General features: G+C 39.6%; 1 protein-coding gene across 4 annotated transcripts in view; it reads right to left on the bottom strand.

Annotated features, from left to right (window-relative positions):
- The window catches only part of pde5ab (phosphodiesterase 5A, cGMP-specific, b), a 141,993-nt gene that overhangs the window by 86,515 nt on the left and 33,416 nt on the right, over positions 1-22,062 (bottom strand). For 2 of the 4 annotated variants that reach the window (XM_041779098.1, XM_041779099.1), the window contains exons 2-3: positions 6,849-7,368; positions 6,236-6,409 (exon numbers count right to left, since the gene is read on the bottom strand). In XM_041779098.1, coding sequence (XP_041635032.1) covers positions 6,236-6,409; positions 6,849-7,368 — 694 coding nt within the window. Of the gene's footprint in view, positions 1-6,235; positions 6,410-6,848; positions 7,369-16,961; positions 17,258-22,062 lie in introns of those variants that run through there. The other 2 variants (XM_041779096.1, XM_041779097.1) reach the window with 2 other exon arrangements.

The raw sequence follows: 22,062 nt of genomic DNA, 5'->3' as shown, positions 1-22,062 counted from the left end.
AACTTCGGATTCAGGAGGAGCAATGTGGTTTTTGTCCTGGTCATGCAACAGTGGAACAGTGGACCAGCTCTACACTCTTGGTAGGGTCCTGGAGGGTGCATGAGAGTTTGCCCAACCAGTCTACATGTGTTTTGTGGACCTGGAGAAGGCATTTGTGTCCCATGCCCCTCAGGGAATCTTGTGGAGGGTGCTCCAGGAATATGGGGTACCGGACCCCCCTGAGAAGGGCTGTCCAGTCCCTGTACGACCGGTGTCAGAGCTTGGTCCGCATTGCCGGAAGTAAGTCGGACTCATTTTCGGTGAGTGTTAGACTTCCTCAAGGGCTGCCCTTTATCACCGGTTCTGTTCATAACTTTTATGGACATAATTTCTTGGCGCAGCCAGGGCGTTGAGGGTCTCCGGTTTGGTGGCCTCAGGATTGGGTCTCTGCGTTTTGCAGATGATGTGGTTCTGTTGGCTTCATCAGGCTGCGACCTTTAGCTCTCACTGGAACGGTTCACAACCGAGTGTGAAGTGGCTGGGATGAGAATCAGCACCTCCAAATCTGAGGCCATGGTCCTCAGTCGGAAAAGGGTGGAATGCCCTCTCCAGGTTGGGAGTGAGATCCTGCCCCAAGTGGTGGAGTTCAAGTATCTTGGGGTTTTGTTCACGAGTAAGGGAAGAATGGAGCTGAGACCTGGAGAGACTATGTCTCTCAGATGGCCTGAGAATGCCCTGGGATCCCCCAAGAAGAGCTGGACAAAGTGGCCAGGGAGAGGGAAGTCTGGGCTTCCCTGCTTAAGCTGCTGCCCCCGCGACCCGACTTCGGATAAGCGGAAGAAGATGGATGGATGGATGGATGGATGGTAGATGGATGGATGGATGGATGGTAGATGGATGGTAGATCGATGGTTGGATGGATGGATGGATGGTAGATGGATGGTTGGATGGATGGATGGATGGTAGATGGATGGATGGATGGATGGTAGATGGATGGTAGATGGATGGTTGGATGGATGGATGGATGGATGGATGGATGGTAGATGGATGGATGGATGGATGGTAGATGGATGGATGGATGGATGGATGGTAGATGGATGGATGGATGGATGGTAGGTGGATGGTAGATGGATGGTAGATGGGTGGATGGATGGATGGTAGATGGATGGTAGATGGATTGTAGATGGGTGGATGGATGGATGGTAGATGGATGGTAGATGGATGGTTGGATGGATTTTTCAGCAATTCAAACCATATTCCATTCACTTCAACGGCATAGAACGCTAGATTGCGCCGGTGGGACAAAGAACCTTCAGAGTGAGAAAGCTGCTGTGAGTAACCAGTAAAACCTTCCCAAACAAACTGCGACTGAAACCACAAATCTGACACCACATACATAATTATTACATTAAAACAAAGGTAATCGTGTCCTGCTTGTGTATAACCAAGAGCCAAAGCAAGAGACTGTTGCCATTGGCAAGGAGAGAACCAACTGCCACAGGAAAAAACCTAACTCCTCCATATACTCCCATGTAATATTTTGAAAGAAATTTCAGAGATGGCACTAGAACAGAGGACTTTTTTAAATTGTCACCCTGGACAGATTTATCATACTATCAACATGTAATTGGCCTTACTACTTTAGCAAAGACTTGTTATGTTCATGTTGCAATCTGTTTGTTGATAGCTATTATGGGATTGATAGTGCATCTTTAAGCGAAATTCTAATGGAAACAGCTGAGCCCCATAGCAGCTGAACAGCAGTTATACAGCAGTTACCATCAGCTAGCAATAAGCTAGTAAGCGCTCATACACATACAAAGTTGCGTCAAAAAGTCCTTCACAGATTCGGCCACTTTAGAACATTTACCTTATTGTCTTTAAACCATTTCTGTGTAGCTTTCACTGTATGCCTCAGCTTATTGTATTACTGGAAAAAATCTTCACTAAAGCCATAGTTCTCTTACAGACTAAATTAAATTGTCATCCAGGGTTGTCCTATATTATGCGTTAATTCATTTGACCCTCTCCTTTTTTGTGCCCGGCTGCTGAGAAGTATCCCCACATCATGATGCTGCCACCACCATGCTTCACAGTAGGGATGGTGTTTTTGTGTTGATGTGTCACCAAACATAGCATCTTGTCGGATGGCAAAACGCACCTTTTTGGTCTCATCAGACCAAAGAACTTTCTTCCACTTGACCATGGAGTCTCCCACATGCCTTCTGGCAAACTCTAGTCCAGATTTATTCTGAGGTTTCTTCAACAGTGGCTTTCTCTTTGACACTCTCCCATAAAGCTTTGACTGGTGAAGTGGTGGTTTATATATCTAAAGGTACAGATCTAATTTGTACACAAAGAAAGCACACGTACGCCTTAAAGGTACTCATGTTGTTGTGATAATTCCACAAGCTTGTCCTCTTTTTCAATATTTGAACCAAAGTCTAGCTGAGTGTCTGACAGCATGTGGATGGTTAAATACTCACACTGACACAAGCCTAAGCCTCCTTTCACCACAGCAAAACTCACTCCAGAGTGAGAAAACTATCTGACCACAAAGTTTAAAAAGAAAATACACTTTTGAAATCCAAGAAATATGTGCCAGGATCAACTGAAATCAAAACAAAACTCAGTGTTTCCCTTACGATTGAGTTCTGGAAGCAGTACAGTTCAGACTACCCCCCCCCCCCCAACTCTGTGTGATTTGGTTTGGCCCGGGCTGTTCCTGGACACTCACAGAGGGCTGAACTAATATAAACAGTCAGAGGGGGGTGTTTGTTTCTCATCGCGCTGCTGAAAATCAATGTAATCCTGAACACACTAATGGGAAGTTAAAGATCCAATCAGAGAGTCGGGGAGTCCCTCAGATGACGCAGATGGACTTCCTGGAAGCAGTATCAGGTTCTGCAGCAGCACATGCACACACAATTACAACGCAATTAAACACATGCACACTCAGATGATCTGTTGTGCATTAGCAGAGTCCTAAAAAAGCACATTTATGATGGACTAATATTGATTTACATTAACTGAGCAATATTCAACCCACAGCTGCATGCAACTAGTTTTGTCTCTTTAGAGTCCTGCTCGATAAAGCAGAACTTGATTGACCTATTGACTCTAATAGAAGGTTGTAGCTCAAGTTGAGGCATGGCATTAGGATCTGTGCATAAACACAAATTGACACAAAACCTTTATGCACATCACCACTGTGCATCAAATGCAGCACCTTTCAGCTATCTTATATCAAAAGAAAAGAGCTCCATCAGTTTTGGCTGTAATTTCAGGTAGCATGCAGAGATATGGCTGTTTCTGCTGCTGCTGATGGGTCAGTTTAGTTTGAAGTAAACAGTATTCAAAGACTACGTATTTTTTGTCATTGCACTCAGTTATTTGAGAATCTTTGAATGCCTTTAGGAAGTTTTGCACCATGGGTGAAGTTACCAACTTGGTGACAGAAGTCCTGCCTGTAGGGAGCAACTTCAATACAGCATATATGGAGTGCTGAACATAATGGAAAAGCACTTCCTGGTTTAAGGGGCACCTTTTGGTCACTGTTACTTGTAGTCATTCAAGTTAGCTTATCTTGACTTTGAACAATGACTATACAGTGTGGGCCCTTGGGTAAGGCCTTAAACACCAGGAATACCAGTTTCAGATGTGCATTCCTTTGGATAAAAGCATCTGCTGAATGACATTGTAACATTGCTTTCTTAAACCAAATTTAAAATGCATGCACAAAAACAGCTGCAAACACAACAATATGCAAACTCTCATACATACGTAATGTGCTTACAAGGTTAATAACAACACACGAGCAAAAATAGCACACCATCAAAACAAAACTTGAGCTAATTGGACATAGGTGGACACTCCCATCAACCACTCCTGCTCTTTATCTGTCATGTTCTCGCCTTGTCTTCTCTCATCCTTTTCTCCCAGTAATCATCATCATCATCATCATCATGTTGTTGTGGTTGGCAGGCAACCAGAGGACGGTACACAGCAGGAAATCTCTCCCTCACACAAACAGAGAGAGAGAAAGCCATGATGTCAGACGCTGATGGAGCCGTTTTGTACTCCTCAGAGAATAAAGACAATGAAGTTTCATAATCAGTCTTGAAGCTTTCTCATTATGTAAGTTATTTTCGAGGCAGTGAAGCAAAAACTGTCATTAGCTGTGTTTTTTAAAGACTGATTGATTTTTTTATCTCCATTAATCAGGAGCATATATTGCTGTTTATTCTAAACCAGAGGTATATCTCCTAGTTTAAATCAAAATACAATAAACAATCTGCATATAAGTTAAAAGAAAAGCACTCAGGTTGCTAGACGGTACCTCAGAAACCCACAAAAGGAGCCTAAAAGGAGCTGCTGCATGAACAGAATTCCTTAAATTAGATGCTAAAAGGTACTCTAGCGCTGCAAACCCAGATATTTTAAAAATACACCTTTTAAATAGATGTTAGGGTTTACCTTAAAGCAGATACTGAGATACTCAACACTGACAACAACATGGGATGCCTGCAATAGCCAGCAAACAGTCATTTTCAGATCCTGTGGTTCAACTAGTTCTTAAAATGTTTTATTTTATTTTTCAGGTAAATGGAATGCAGCAGAACTTCCCAAATGATGACTTAGCCCCAACAATTTGTGGTTTTAAAGAAAATCTGTGCATATTTATGATGTTTTCATGGCACCGGTTTTGATCTATTACACCAAAGAGGTGTTCTGAGTAGTATCAGGGACAATTGAAGCAACGGTGTGGCATGCAAATCAACACAGACAGACAGCCAGACACACACACAGATGCCAACAATTAGTCCTAGTCCACTCCACCTAAGCTGTAAAGCCCTAAACCGTCCCCTTGTTTCATATAAGACTCCTCAATTCCCATCCTCAGCACACACTGACAGCAGCGGCACGATGGCAGAGGCAAATATGAAACCATCATGTCCAAAAACTTTTAAACTTAGCAAGTATTTTACTTTCAACACCGCCAATACAAGAGTTTAACTTCCTGCAGAAGAGTCCTGACTAAAATCAGAAAGCACAGGAAAGTTCTTGACAAAGAAAAAAATCATCCAGCCCACATTATTATAAGTTATGTCTGGAGCCAAGACAAAAATATGGCTTGAATTTACATTTTTTTGGTATATTACCTCAACAAGCACACAAACCATTAGTCAAATTGTCAACTAATCGGACCAGGGGTTCACAACTAATCTACTTTAGAAATAGCTGTTATTTGAATTTCTGGTGTACACCATATGATTGTGGTTTTTCATGAAGCCATGTTAGTTTGATCACTGATTGAAGCAGCAGAGTGACTGTATGCTGAAACCACACTCAAACTGTCAGAGGTCAAAATATCACCGGACACTCAGCTGCTCCTCAGTGAGCAGCAGGAGGAGGAAGTGTGTGTATGTGTGCTGAAGATGAACCCTCCAGAAGAGCACTGTGACCTACTCGCCCTCCTCTGACCCCCCCCCCCCAAAAGTCTGTGCTCCATCAGCAAGAAGCATCAAATGAGCCCAAAGCAAAGTTAGCTGACTGATCTGCACATCTGATTTAGCTAATCTAGCTAAATCTAAAGCTAACATAGCTATGTCAGCTAGGTAGGCTACATAAGCTTTGTAGATAACGTGGCTACATAGCTTATTCTAAAGTTAACAAAGCTACGTTAATCACATGGGACACAAAGCTACATAACTAGCTAAAGTTAAAGCAAACAAAGCTAGGTTGGTCACAAGGATAATGTAGCCGCATAGCTAAAGTAGCTAATGTAGCTAGCATAGCTTAATCTAACACTAATGATGATATGTTAGCTACATAGCCTATGACGGTAATGTAGCTAAATGTAAGGTCAATGAAGCTACATTAGCTACGTAGGTTATAAAGCTACAGAACTTATATAGCTAAAGTTAAAGCAAATTAAATGTAATTAGCTACATAGATAATGTAACTTGTTAGCTAACAAAGCTTGATCTAATGCTAATAATTCTATGTTAACTACAGAAGCTAGTGGAACTACTTTGCTCATCTTATGCTAAGAAAGCTTTATTTTAACGATGTAGGTAACATAGCTACATAACACAACTAAAGCTAAAGCATAGCTAATTTAGCGGCCTGTTTCAGCACGAAAACTCAAACCAGCTGAGAGCAGACTTCTCCAGCATCCACACTAAAGCCTGAAATGTTAAAGTAACAGGACACGGCGTGGTAAAATGACGTGTGAAATATGTAAAATCCTGACCTCATAAGCGTTCTTAATGTTGAGCGGCTGTCCCGTAGAGGCCACATGTCCCACAACGCCTTTGTTCCACTCCAGGCGGATGCAGTTACTGCAGGACTCCTCCAGCGTTGAACCCTCCGCAACGTCGAACAAGCGGCTGACCAGGAACTTCCTGTTGGAGCTGTCCTCGCCAACCTGGGACCAAAAACATACAGAATGCAAAAAGTGGTCACACAACAGGATTACAACTGCATTCATAAGTCATATAATTAGTACAGAGAGCAAAATAATTTTCAAGCCTTTAGCCTTTGTTTTGGTTTAACGCCCCTACTTTTTTGAGATGTGTTGCTGCCATCAAATTCAGACTGAGCTTATATTTTTTTCATTAAACGGTAAATGTCTCAGGTTCAACATCTGATATGTTGTTTGTTTTTTATTGTGAATCAAATACAGGTTCATGAGATCTGAAAATCATTACATTTTGTTTCACAAAACGCCCTAATGTTTTTGGAATTAAGGTTGTAAGATTGTGCCGATCAAAATCTTTTAAAAGCAGAACAATTAGATATGACCCAACGTTTCCAGTTCAACCACTTAAAATAGCAGTCACACCCCTGCCCCTCTCCTGTCCTACCAGGAACAGCGAGTAGCGGTCCGCAGCGATCAGCTCGTTGATGTGGAGGAAGATCTTGTGGCACAGAGCTGTCACATCCAGATGACTGGACACATCCTTCACCAGCTCCAGCAGCCGGGCGCAGCGGTCTACCTCACTGCCGCTACTCGCCCCACCACACCCACCCCCATTACCTCCCCCTCCCTCCCCCATCACCGAGCCCCTCAGAGGAACAGTCTCCCGGTCAGCGTCGCTCAGAAACGTCAGGGAGCCCTCCGAGTCTTTGACCACAATGGGTCTGAGCGGGCGGTCAAACTCTGATGCTGAGATTTTGCGGGTCGGGGTGCCGGGGGCCGGGCTGGGGACGGTGGCGGGGGACGGGCAGCGGTTGTCCAGGAGGCTGAGTGTAGGTGGGAGGATGTTTGAGATGGAGGAGGGGTCTGTGGAGGACTGGTGGACCCGCTGCTGGGGAGGATTCTCTTTGGAGGCAGATGGCTGGATGGAGTGGACTCGCTCAGCGAACCAGGCATTCACCATCTCTCTGTGGGGAGAGGAGAGAGGACATCAGACGCTTCAGATCACTATTTTACAAGTCACTGTCTGTACGGCTTAAAGATAATGTTGGTTAATGATCAGACATCCTGAGGCATAGATTACATGAAATTTACAGCTCTATGGCAGTTTCATGTAGGTTTTTATTAAGGCTAAACACCAAAAAAACTCCAATTAGTGGCATAAAAGGGGACAACTTGTAGCACACATTGCTTCTTTTTTTTATCCAAAGTAAAGATTATTAAAATTGTAGATACTTTTTCAACATGCCATGACCTAAACAACTTAAATAGAAAATGCTTAATAAAACCGGGTAAACAGCCTGATTACAGGAAAAAGCTTGTCATCCATGAAAACACTCGAACACAGCCAGTGTAGCTAAGGCTACAGCTAAAAAAACCTACAATAGCTACGTAGAAAACCTCACTATGGAGCTTATGTGGAATCTAAAACTAACAAAGCAACATTAGCAACCTAAATAATGTAGGTACGTAGCTGAAGCTAAAGCTAACATAGCTACATGAGTCACATAAGCTATATAAGCTTTGTGGATCACGTGGCTACATAGCTTATTCTATGGGAAACAAAGCTACATAACTAAAGTAGCAAGAGTTAAAGCAAACAAAGCTAGGTTGGCCAAGCGGATAATGTGGCTACATAGCTAATATAGCTAACACAGCTAACTCTAACACATGATGACAAATAAGCTACATAGCTATGGTAGCTATGTTAACTATGTTAAAAATAAATCATGGCTGAAGGAGCGACAATACTGTTCCCACATATAAAACACGTGTTTGTATACATGTTTATCTGAAGGAACCATCTCCAATACAGCTTTTCTTATTGGACTTGTATTTCATCTGTCTCAGATATTTTAACTCTGATGTATTTGCTAATGTACTGCGTTTTAGGCATCTCTCTTATTTTCTAATATTTCCCTTTCTACAACTTTAATCTCTAAAAGCCTCCCATGAACTAGTGTTGAAAATGCTAACCATGTTAGCTATGTAAGCTTTGTAGGTAGTAGGGGTGGGAATCTCTCGTGGCCCCACGATAAATTATCACGATACTTGGGTCACAGTTTGATATCATTGTGATTTTAAACATTTTGCATTACAGTGAGTATTGCAATACCATATTTTGCGATATATTGTGATCTATACCAATTATTTCAACTGTTTAGCTGATTTAGCATTAGTCTTGCCCTCATGTTTGTCGTATTTCCGCAGTATTTTATTTTCCTGTAGCACTTCTAGCAAACCTCATGTGTCATGCCCTGCTTGATTTCCTATTGTCCTTCCCCTGGTGCCATCATGTTTGTTGTACTAACTTTCTTACCGGGCAATTGATTTTATTGTCCCATTAACATGGACTTCAGTACATATTAGCAGTTAATTTGAAAAAAATAAATACTTGGTGGATGAGACGATAAATAGTGTAATACTATGCTGTATGTAATTTTACAACATTAGCTACAAAGATAATGTAGCTAGGTAGCTAACATAGCTTTATCTAATGCTAATAATTCTATGTTAGCTACAGAAGCTACTAGGTTTTGCAGCTACTTTGCTAAATCTTCAGCTAACAAAGCTTTATGTAAATGACGTAGGTAACAGCCAATTAAAGCTAAAGCAAAGTCAGCTAAGTTAGCTACATTCGATTATGCCACTTTTGGTAAAGCTTGAACCGTTTTAGAATAAGTTATGTGAACGGTGGATCACTTTTGCTCTGTTAGCTTTAGTTAAAGCTTACAAAGCTTAAGCCAGCCACTTCTGCGTGTACCAGTCTCAACAGGATTTAATCTGTGGTTAGACCTTTGACCTTTTCTCTGATTTATCTATGAAAAGTTGCTACCAGACTTTCTTTATGAATTCAGTTGAATTTTTAAAAGTTTAAAATGCTGTCACAGGTAATTAGGTCCCTTCCATTCTGACAGAGGCTGCAGCTCACAGTGCCAAGCAGTAGTGTCTACTTCCAGGAAAAATATGAAAAACCTTCATTATCACATGTAACACAACCATGTAGAGCTTTGAAATCCCACAGAGAAGTAATGAAGGCCATTGCTCGTTATTTGACTAAGGTTAAGTCGCCTTTCACTTGTTTTCAGAGATGGTTTTGTGATTCCGAGTCCAACTTTACTAATGAGGAGGATTAAGTTTATTTTTTTTATTTTATTTAAAGCTCTTCTGATGCAGTTGCCGAACTTATTATAACTTACCTTGGCCCTCTAAGGCTTAGGTCAGCTACTTGCAAATCCTTAGCCTTGGTTTACAAACAGTGTGCAAGCACAGTTTCATCTTCTGTGTATGGATTATAACCCAAACCTGAAAACCTCTAAAATATGTGCACAATTTTGCAAAGCATGGAAATGGATTCATGCAGCGATAAGAAGTATGGAGAACATGCACAGGCTCAGGAAGGGTGGGTGAATTTCTAAGTATCATAATATTTAATGCAGTCATTAAATATTATGATCTGGAACTATTTACAGAGTCTGATGGGGATATTTGCTGGAACAGATCTGATGTTAGCGTGCTTTGAGGTGTTTGTGTGTCAACAGTAAATTGGACGTGATTACAGAGAGGCTCTCTAATCAGCCGACATACTGTCTAATCAACTCCTACAGCACACGCACATTTCCCAGCATTCTCTTCTCCTCTTTGCCTCAAATTTTAAAGGTCGTGCGACTCGTCCTGATGTTTTCAGGCCAGTCAAAGGTTCTGTTCAGCGGAGCAGAAGGCCATAACTTGGGTTAGACGTTAACAGGCACGGGCTGTGAAATTAACCGTGCTATCTCTGGCCCCGAGCCAGGTGAATAAAACTCAGAGTCACAGAGAATCGCTGTTATCTGACTGCACAGTATCAAGCTGAGTTCTCCGTCTCCCATCAGGCCGCCTGCCCGCACGCCTCCCCACAGAGCCGACCCTAATGTATCCCGAGGAGGTGCGGCTGAATCAATACCTCTCTAAGAAATGCCTCTCAACCAGAACGGCAGAAAGGTTGAAGTGTGCAGTCGTAAATCTTTTTTACTTTGCAGCTCAAATCAGCAGAAGAAGAGGGAGGAACAGCATCTACTTTGCTTTTCAATGGGAATATTCAGAGATGGAGTTTACAGAAAAACCACGTGGAGTTGCCATGGTGGTTTAAAGTGGATAAATGGCTCTGAAGGGGTTTGTCACTAAAACAAACACAGACGTAGAGAGTCCTGGTGAAGTGCTGCATGTCGGCTGTAAAACATGCCTTATATAGCTGATGCTGCTCCAGGAGGAAAATCAACCCTCTGGTATTGTTATGGACATCTTTATCCAAATTAATTCTTTGTAGATTTCTTTAAATTTTGCATAATTAGCTTCACAGAACGCACTTTTATTTTCAGTTGAGGCTGTGAAGTAAAAAAGTGTGGCTATAAGGGACTGAATAGGAACTGTAATGACTTAGTAGGGTATATTTTAATCAAACACTGCACAAAAACTAATGGTGCAACTAAATCAACATCCTTGCAAATCTTTCACACATCCAGGACTGTCATTTCCAAAAAAAATCCCTCTGGCCCTGATACGTAAACCAAAAATAACCCTTTGTCTTGTTTGTTTTTAAAATAAATCTTATGCTGTCATTTGACATTTAAAGCGATAAAATACTATAAATGTTCAAGTATGATGTAATTTTCATCAGTTATACAAGAAGATTAAGTGTAAAATTGAAAATTGAGGACAAAAAAGGAGAATTCCAACTTAAGAGATGCACTTTTTAAGAAAAAATATTTTGATTAATGATGCTTTTTTGGACAGTTATGAAAAACATTAGTTTGGGTTTGGAAAAGTAATCTTGTTTATATCAGATTTTATCCGTAAACCTGATGGAAGTGGAGGCTGAATGTGCCATTCAACGCTGTGCTGGTAAAGCAACCTGTAACTAATTGTGCATGACATGTAAATAAAGTTCAACCAACCAACAAAGCAACAACCCAACCAACCAACCCACAAACCAAACAATGGACAAACCAACTAACAAACCAGCCAACCTACCAATCAAAACAGCGGGACAAAGCAACCAAACAACCAGCCAACCAACAAACATACAAACAATAAACAAAGACTTAAACAACATTTGAATCAACCAGCCAACTTACCTATCAACCATCCAATCAAGGTACCGACAAAGGAAACAATGGAAAAAAACAATCAAACAACCAACAAACCAAACAAACATATAGAAAAACAAAGAACCAAACAACATACAAATCACACAGCCAAGTAACTAGCCAACCAGTAAAGCAACCTACCAACCAAAAGGTCAATAAAACAACCAACCAAGAAGGAAACGAACTAACCAATCAACCAACCAAACAACAGATAAATCAACCAAACAACAAAACAACGAATGAACCAACCAAACCAGCCAAACAATGAGGGAGCCAAAAAAACAATTAACAAACCTATTAACAAACCTACCAGCCCAATCAATGGGCAAACTAACCGTCAAACCAACCAACTTACTGGTAGGTAAAAATCTGATTAATCTGATGGGAACTCTGAACTTTTACATAATGTCATGATTCTGAGTTTTCCTAGGACTGCTTCCAGTGTGAACATGGAATCACACTTTTAAGTGCGTTTCTCCATGATTATGACAATTTTATGAATGAAAACAGATCGCCAGTTTTCTGTTGAGTAAACACGTGGAGTGGCTGGAGTTTGTCTGTCATTGTCATATTGTGTTATTGTTTTGGTGGAAGCCCCCTGGTGGCAGAATTTTTCATGTAGTGTATTTAAGAACTTCTTTTTTTTTACTTTAATTTTCTCAACTTAAACACTAAGAATTAATTCCTCTACAAATAAATAAGACATGACAGGATTTGGACAGCAATTTTGACTTTGAGTTAAAAAAAAAAGTCAGAAGAACATCATGATATGGCTTTTTTCCTTTAATTTTTGTTTTCTTGATTATTTGTTTTACCCTTTCTTTGAATTTTATTTTTCCTTGCTTGCAAACCCTCAGCGCTTTCATATGCAGAGGCTTTTTAAAAACAGCACAGAGGTGAAGGGGAGGGAGAAGGAGCCAGCACGTCTCATAGTTCTGTTCAGGAAGATTCCTTGCAACAAACTGAGACTGAACTGTGAGGGTTCAGGACAAATAAAAAAACCACTGCATCCCTTGCGATTGAAGTGCATCTAGCTTTGATCAACATATCAACATGGACAGGGCTGGGGGAGCAGGATAAGATGGACCCACTCACTCCAGAGTCTCCTGTAGGCCACACCGCAGCCGTACAGATAGTTTTAGCAGAAAAAGAAGTGCTATTGGGATCTAGTTACTCTTAAATGTGTCAGAAAATGTCTTTATCAAAGTAATTAAAGGTAAATTTTCTCCAAAGCATGCTCCAAACATCTGCAGAACAGCAGAAGGATAAAGTCATTTCCTTTATGGCCTTGGCTCCTCTATGTGGAGGGCCTGTATAATTATCACCACGGACCTCTTCAGCAGAGCAGGCAGAGGATTAAACGGAGTCATCGGCAGCTGTAAAAGTTAATGATTAAGGGCTGCAGAGCTGATAGAGGAAAGAAAGGTAAAGCGACAGAGCTGAGGGGAAGGTGTGAGCCGGCTCACGGAGCGTTAACTCGGCAGGTAGAGACCACCTGAGCTGAGACACGGGGTATCCAGGTCACAGCGGGCTGAAGAGGCCATCATTAGCAGGAATGTTTACACTTAGAGATACAGTCTGTGCATGGATGGAAGTAGGGCTGGAAAATATGGGCCAAAACTCAGGTTGATATATTTTTTAGCTGAATGGCAGTACATGACATATATCTGCATACATTTTATGTGAATTAATAGCAAATGGTTGTCAAAACACTACTAGATAAATCATTTATCATCACAAACTACAGAGCACTTTCTAAATCACCCAAATATGTTGGAAATGTTGGAAACTCTATTTCCATGTTACTTCCAAATAGGTTGTCCAAATGTTGCCAGTTTATTTGTGCAATTAAGACACTGTTCTTTCTCGTTATTTGTGCTAAAATATAACTACACAGCATTACATTTCAGTACTTTTAACACCGACAAAAACTAGAATGATGGAGATTTTAATTGCAGACAAAATCCTACAATATGTCTAAATTGCACAAGTAGGTTGGCAACATTTGCAAAAGTGCCCACTTTTAAGTAAGACATATTTTTGTGCAATCTAGACAGCTCAACTGAAGATTTATTGTGCAAAGGTTCTACACAACTAAAATGGGGCAGTTTTTGTTTTGGGTTACAAACAATTGCAGACAAACTTCTACAAATTGTCTGAATTGTGATGACAACATTTGTAAAAGCACCAGTTCCACACACTTTTCCATGTTGCTCATATTTTTGTGCAATTTAGACAGCTCAACTGAAAATATACACGATCTACAGAAGTGCTCAAGTGGAGATTTTCTGCAACTTTTTGTGTTTAATTTTAGGGATGTTTTGAAACTATTTTTTCCTTCCCGATATGATTCTGATACCAAGGTGTTGGGTATCAACCAATACTGAGTACTGATCTGATACCAGACTGAACTTTCTGGACTGGGTACATGGTGATTATCATTCACTTTAACATTTGAGCTAGAGGTAATAAACGATTAATTCGATTAAAATGGATAAAAAAGACATTCAATGTCATGTTTACTGGTGTGGATTTAATAAATAAATAAATAAAGTCCCCAAGCATCACACGAGTTCCAGACTCACTGAAAATGCTGCCGCAATGTATTCAAAGGCATCAATAGCCTCAATGGGAAAGCACAACAGCTAGCTTCAAGAGGAAAAGCAAGTAAGAGGCAACAATTTATGATTCAAAAGTTATTTAACTTTTGATAAACTCTGTCACATCTTGTTGTGTATGACAGCACTGGTCTGGAAGTCATTTTAACAAACACAATCAGAGAAAAACTTTCACGCAGATGCTATTCTTTGCTGTTGTAGTAGGTCCTTCGCTTCGTCTTTGCTGCTCTAAAACAGTAGCCTGTGCATTATGTGCTTTCCAACAGTGAAGAAGAATTGATATCTGGTTTATAGCGCTAAAATTTAGCATGGCCAAATGAAGTTAAATATAAAGCTAAACCAAATGTTATCGGATCAGTGCATAAACTCGTGTACTCGCCTATACAAACACCTGCACTTTAAGCAGTATCGGAACAACCCTATTTTAATTGTTACAAATTGCAGAAAAATTCCTACACAATGTCTAAGTAGAAGAAATAGGTTGGCGACATTTGTGAAGGGCCTGTTCCATCCCTTTTCCCAAATGTTCTCTGTGGAATTGCGCAATTTAGACATTGCTTAACTGCAGACTTTGACTGTCTGGAGGCAGTGTTTCATTTATAACTATTAAATATTGCAGGCTCTAAATTGCAAAAATGGTAAACAACACTTGTAAAGTAGACACAAGTAGATTTTGAATGGTAGTCAATGATAAAAATCTAAAATATAAGAGTCACTGAGCGATAATATGGTTGTATGGTAATAATATGACAAATGATATATGGGAGAGGGAGAGAATTGTAAACATATAATCAAACAAACAAACAACCAAAGACATGAGGATGAAGATGATGACGTCACATCCATGGGCAGGGGCGTAGCTAGGGTTTTTACATATTTATAACACAGGGCCCCCCTTAACCGGCTAGCCAAGCAACAAATGTTATGTCGTTTTTACAAATATCCATCCATTTTAATGTATTTTTGAACCATAATTTCTCCATTTATGAGCAATATTTTTAATATGGTTAAATTAAGTTTACTTGCATTATTTCACAGCGCTGGATTATGGACATCTTTAAGGGAGAAGCAGCCCCCCCAGTGTTTTATGTTATTCTATTTGGTACAAATTTCAGTCTTTGGACCGAATAATTTAGTCGCTTTTGATTCAATAATGACACCTAATACTAAGAAAAAATAAACACACTTCCATTCCAGGTTTCTTAAGGGCCCCTCCCTACTGCAGGCCTGGGTAATCAGTACCGTTTTCCCCCCTGTGCTACGCTCATGTCAGTGGGGATAAAACAAAAATAGGATTCAGAACAGATAGGTACGAGAAAAGAGAACAAGCATGTCAAGTTTCAGTGAACGAACATGAGATAATAAAGTAAAAGGACATGAGACACTAAAGAAGGGTTTAAAATGTAAAATAATGACTTTAAGGGGTGATTTAAAAGATTAGTAACAGAGCTGTTGCACCCGTTTTTTTTTTTTACAAGTGCTTCCAGCATATTCGCTACATTAAGGTAGTGTTCAACTACACATGCTTGTTAATTAATTGTCTAACATTGCAGATAAAAATCTTCACAGTGTCTGAATTGCAAAAATTGGTATCCAACATTTTCAAAGAGCCCTTTCTACCAAATGTACCAAATGTTTCAGGCATATTTGTGCAATTAATACAGAGCTTGACTAAAGATATAGACAATATTTAGAATTTCTAGACGTTCAGTATAAGGCTGTTCTTTTTAACATGATCATAAACTGCTGGGACAACAACTAAATTTGAAAAACCTCAGCAACATTTCTGTCTACTTAGTTTGATGAAGAGCAATCTGCTCTAATGTGTATAAAATGATTGAACCTCTTTTATTTTGATGATCTAATGATCAAGACTATCATAAAGTACAGAAATGTAACGATTGTCATAACTTTCTCCAAAACAGAGAATGCTGTGCAATGACAAAAAGCACAAATATGTTGGCAATATTTAAAAAACAGTGAAGGTTTTCCTCGCTTCATGCCAGTTCCAACCACTTTCCCACATGTTGCCCATGTTTTTTATGCAACTTGGAGGTTGTGCACAGGTTTTCCTGCAGTTGCTAGTAATTAAAAACAACAAATTCATCCATACTGATTGTCTAAGACTTCTATTTATGCTGCCATGGTTGGGAAACTTCACGATCTTCAGTCATACTTTAGCAACAAGCGAAAGACAGCAAACCATTTCTCTGCACAAAGGTCTGCTTACTTTTTAAAATGTTGCAAACATGTTTGTGCAATTTAGGCTTAATGCATGAGTTTTCATGCAGTTTTGATCGTTTAAAAAAATAAAATGTCAAATATTGTGAGTGTAAGACTTTATTTTGGTGCTGAGGTATCAAGCATGCACCAATATCACTTGATTTTGACTAACAGTGTGGGGAAATTTGAAAATAAATAAAATCTTGACTTCCCAGTAAGCCTTGGCATTTTAATTAGAACATCTTATGATCAGTAATTATATATTTTTAGTTGTTCTTCCTGTAAACTTTCCTAATGCTGGTATAAATAAGAGTGTTTTGCCCTCTATTTCATTTTAAGACCATGACTAAACCTTAACAATCCTGCTTTATGACCCAGCCCTAGTTATATCCTTATATTATAAACTATCAGAGGAGATTAAAGAGCCTCTGATTGGCTGTGGAGCTGCTCACTAAAGCAGTCGTCCTGTAAACTCTCCTCTGAATGTAAACACTCTAAATCAGCTGTAATGTCCACACCGTGTCAGCTGCAGACCCCTGATCTTTCTTTCTTTTTCTTCTTCTTCTTCTTCTTTTTTTTTTTTTTTTCTTTTACCTTGACGCCTTCCTGATAAAGTAAGAGCTGGTGAACTCCAAGTGGTCGTCCAGCCACGCTTCCATCCTCTCGCTTTCCGGGGAGCAGGACTCCTCCATGGCGCAGAGGCGACGGCACGCGGAGCTCCGGTTATCGTCTACATCTAAACACGAAGACCCGGTACCGAACAGCGTTAGCCGAGGGAGGGGGGAAGCTAGGAGGAGACAGAGAGGAAGGGGGAGCGGGTCCGGCGCCGGTAGCTCGCTCGGTGGGTCGGTCTGTTGGTGCGCGCGGATCATAAAGCGGCGACTGTGCGCTTCCTTGTTGGTGGAGCGACTACTGGAGGACTGGAGAGAGAGAGAGAGAGCAGGAAGACTCCCCCCTCTCTCTCTTTATGTTAAAGGACGCTAAATAAACAACAATTCAATAGTCTATTCAATACCCATGATAGGCTCCATACAGGAGGGCTGGGCTGTTTCCACTGGACTACAATAAATCCTTAATTACACTTACAAGCATTGACGCTAATTAATGGATTTTTGCATGTACGTAAAAACGTAACGATTATATAATTAGTGTTCTCTAATGATTCATTTTCTAATCACAACTAACATCTGGGTTTTCAAAGTTAATACTGATTAATTTCAATTGCATGTTTAAAATCAGTTTATCTTTCACAACCCCAATTCCAAAAGAACTGGGACGCTGTGTAAGATGTAAACAAACAAAATGCAACTCAGAAACCTAGATAGTGCTACACTGCAGATTTTAAAAAAAGACATTCTCAACACGATAGCGTATTGGGGCCAGCCTAAAAGATTAGAAAAATTCCGGGTCTGTTAATTTTTGGAAAAAAGGCACAATTTTTAAGCTCTCTAAGTCTTACACTAACTAGAAACCTTTACTAGAGAAGCTGAGACTTTGTAAATTCATAAGACTTTTTTTTTTTTAATTCCAAGTTAAAGAAGTCTAAAACTTTGACAATAGAAGCTAAAAAATGTCAAGTTTTTAATGTCAAAAACTGGTGACAGTTTAAAATAAAAGAATTACAAGAAACTACACTGGAACAGTGGTTTAATTTTTGGCTTTAAAATCTTAAAAACTGTTGGTTAATTTTTATTTATGACTTTTATAGTCAAAAATGTTTTTATTTCGTAAATTTTGGACTTTGTAAATATGAGCATTTTAGTTTACTGTTGTGAATAAAAGAACATTTTTATTGTTTTAAATGTTTACAGTTGCGCTAATATGCTGTTATGTAATATTTGATCGTTTATACATAGATATTTTAGCATGAACATGTGTATGAAGGCCTATTGTGTTGGGAATTTGTTTAGCTGATGTTTTTCCAAGTGGGTCCTTGCTTTTTTTTTTTTTGATACGAGTGGTGGTGGTGTACAAATACTGTATGTCACAATATTTGCTAAAGTGCAAGTTTCACCCACTTTCCAAATGTTGCCAGTGTGTTTGTGCAATCAAGGCTGTGTTTACTGGAGATTTGGACAATGTGTAGCTGTCCTTGAAACCCAATGTTGTGCGTTGTTTCATTTTTAATTTTCAAAAACAAAAGAAAAACTCCCATACGTGGCTAAATTTCACAAATAAGTTTGAGACATTTGTAAAAGCTCCAGATCCAGCTACTTTTCTAAACATTGCCAGCATTTCTATGCTATTTGGACAGTGCTTGCCATTTCTCCAAATGCTACTCAGGCCTTTTTGCAATTTAGACAGTGCTCTATGTCTTTAGGTTAAAATATAACTGAAGATCATGCAGGTTTTTTGCTTTTTGATTAACTGAACAATTAAATAAAGCAGATCTGAGTACAGAACACTTTGACAGAACTAATAAACTGAAATGTTGCCTATGTTTTTGTACAGTAAGTGCATAGATGTCCCAAACACCCAGTATTTGTCAAAGATTCATTTTTAATGTACAAAAATTGCAGACGAACTCAAACACATTGTCTTAACTTCACAAAAAGGCAAGTAACATCTGTTAAAGGGCCATTTCCACCCAATTTTCCAAATGTTTCCAATGTTATGCAATTTCAACATTGCTCTTGCACTTTTCTTTAAAATGTGACCAAATTTAATTAAGTATAACAAATTCTAGGTACAGCTGATCACTGAAGTGATTTGATCCTTTTAAAACATGTGATATATGGAAATGTTGCCAATGTTTTTGTGCAACCTATAAACAGTGTGTGGAGGCCCTTACACCAAATATTGGGTAATTTATTGTTTTTAACTATAAAATATTGCTGACAAACTTCTGCACACTGCCTTAATTGCGGAAACATGTTGGCAATACTTGTAAAATTGCAAGTTCAACCATTTATTTTAATGTTGTCAGCGTAATTGTGCAACTGAGGGTGCATGACTAAAGGTGTGTGCCTCATGTAGAAGATACCCAATAAAAACAGTTATCATTTTAAATGATAGTAAACTTATTCATATTGTCTAAATTTCACAAATACATTAGCAACATTTGTCAAAGATACAGCTCGACCCACTTTTCCATACATTGCCAATATATTTGTGCAACTTAGACAGTGCTTAATACAAATTTAAACTGTTTAAAGAAGTCCTAAACTTCTATCAAATTCAAAATGAGCTAATATTTTTCCTGAAATGATGAAATGTCTCACTTTCAACATCTAAAACATTGTTGATGTTCTATTGATAAAATGTGTTTATAAGATTTGACAACTATTTTTTTTATCGTATGCATATATGTCAGGAGCTTTGTTTAGTTTCCTAGCTTTATCAGATTTACTTCTTACACATGTAAATAAAGCCTGTCAGTCCATGTCTGTCTTATTTCTGTCTTTTAAAATAAAAGGCGGTCTCATAAACTAAGCATTAACAGTCTCTGGGGAATGTTTCTTAGAAGTTTAGGAGGATGTTCCCATATGGTTTATTCCCACACAGTCCCTAAGGAGAGATTTCATGTGGTTTAAGATATACAGTGAAGAGCTCTGCAGCTCTTCCTTTCAGGAACCGTATATGATGTTCTGCAGAGGTATTTCTCTGAAACATTGGTTCTCTGACGTTGTTTACATAGCTAAGACTGAAGGCTGTGTACTGTACAGACCTTCTGGGAATGTTCTCAGGACTAATGAAACAAAGCTGCATATTTCTGGAACAATCTTTGAAGCTTAAAGCAAAGTCCCACTTGGAGAGCTTAGGGCAGGGGTTTTTACTGGCCTAAAGCTGAGACCTTGATTTTAAAAAGTTGACCCTGCAGAAATAAGACTGCCAAATGTGAGGCGTGAATCTAAAAACAGACCCGAAGCATTACACAAGAAAACACTCCAAACATAACCTAAAACCCTACGCTTTCACATGACCCACAGAGGTCTAGCCTGGATTATCATCTGGGAATTCTGTTCAGAGGGATTTGTGGAGTAAAGACCGCAAAATACACTAGAGATTCAGCATGTTTACATGCAGGGAGAAAAAGTGGATTTAGGTAGAAGTCTGGACTTCTAAAATGCACGTTAACATGTTTACTCCAACTCAAATTATGCTAATTTGCATATCTGAAAGTTGGAGTAACTCACTCAGATAATGCATTTTAAGAACCATTTACACTTGCAAGTATATGCCACAATCAGACCAGGTCACTCTGACGAATTTCCAGAGATCCTGTGTGGAGTAGGATTAAATTTCAGAAGGACAACATCACTGTAGCCCTCCACTTGTCTGGGCTTATGGCAGAGTGTCTAACTAGAAGTCTCCTCTCAGTGAAAAACACATAAAAGCCCACCTAGGGTTTGCAAAAAGCTCCTGAAGCACTCTCAGACTGTGAGCAGCAAGATATTTGTGTCTGATGAAACCAAGATTAAACTGTTTGGCAGCAATTCTAAACACATTGCCTAGAGCAGTGGCTCCCAACCTTTTCCAACTCAGGGCCCACTTTTAGTCTCAAAAATTTTCGTGGCCCATCTCCGACCCCATAAATACGGACGCCATATAATGCGTTCTCAGAGCACTTTTTTTTTTTATTGAAGATTTAACATAAAGGACTGAACTGAATACAGGAGAAACATGTTGGAAGCTCCACAGTCTCTAACACAGCATCTATAACATGTTGCAACACCTTCAGTATTACAGTTTTCAAGGAGCTGTCCACACAAGAACCTCCAGATAACAACAAAAGTTCCTATCTCTCAAATGCTTGTCACATGTTTAATACTTGAAGGAAAAACAAAACAAAATTATAAAAAGAAAATTTGAACATTTTTAATATCATTTTAATGAAACTGAGTTTTAACATTTAAAACACTATTCTGTATATTTTTATTTTTATATAATCATAATGTTTTTCAGCTGCAGGGACTGGTCAAGGCTTAGAGAAAGCTGAATGTACAGATGACAAGATGAGGATAATGAATAATAAGAAAGCAGGGAATGAGGACAAGTTGAGGATGATGGAGGAGATGGAAACAGGGACAGAGAGCAGGATGAGAATAACAGAAGAGAAGGAGGCAGCGCCAGAGAGCAGGTGAGGATGATGAGGGAGAGGAAAGCAGGGCCAGAGAGCAAGATGAGGATGATGAGGGAGAGGAAAGCAGGGACAGAGAGCAAGATGAGGATGATGAGGGAGAGGAAAGCAAAGACAGAGAGCAAGATGAGGATTACGAGGGAGAAGAAAGCAGGGACAGAGAGCAAGATGAGGATGACGAGGGAGAGGAAAGCAGGGACAGAGAGCAAGATGAGGATGACGAGGGAGAAGAAAGCAGGGACAGAGAGCAAGATGAGGATGACGAGGGAGAGGAAAGCAGGGACAGAGCAAGATGAGGATGATGAAGGAGGAGAAGAAAGCAGGGACAGAGAGCAAGATGAGGATGACGAGGGAGAGGAAAGCAGGGACAGAGAGCAAGATGAGGATGATGGAGTAAAAGAAAGCAGGGACCAAGAGCAAAATGAGTAACGTGACTAAAATTGAACAAGGTTTGTACAAAACAGCTACATATTTGGGTTTAATTCCAATCTGTGGGGACACTGGACATAGAGTCTGAAAGAGTGTGGTCTCTGTATGTTCTTAGCATGCTCTGCAGCCTCTGCACCAAGCTTTGACTTGGTAGTCGAATAACATAAACACCAACCATTGCAGCAG

Source organism: Cheilinus undulatus, linkage group 22, assembly GCF_018320785.1.
Source record: "Cheilinus undulatus linkage group 22, ASM1832078v1, whole genome shotgun sequence".
Taxonomy (NCBI): Eukaryota; Metazoa; Chordata; class Actinopteri; order Labriformes; family Labridae; genus Cheilinus; species Cheilinus undulatus.
Note: the sequence above shows the minus strand (reverse complement) of the source record. Positions and strands in the feature narration are given on the sequence as shown.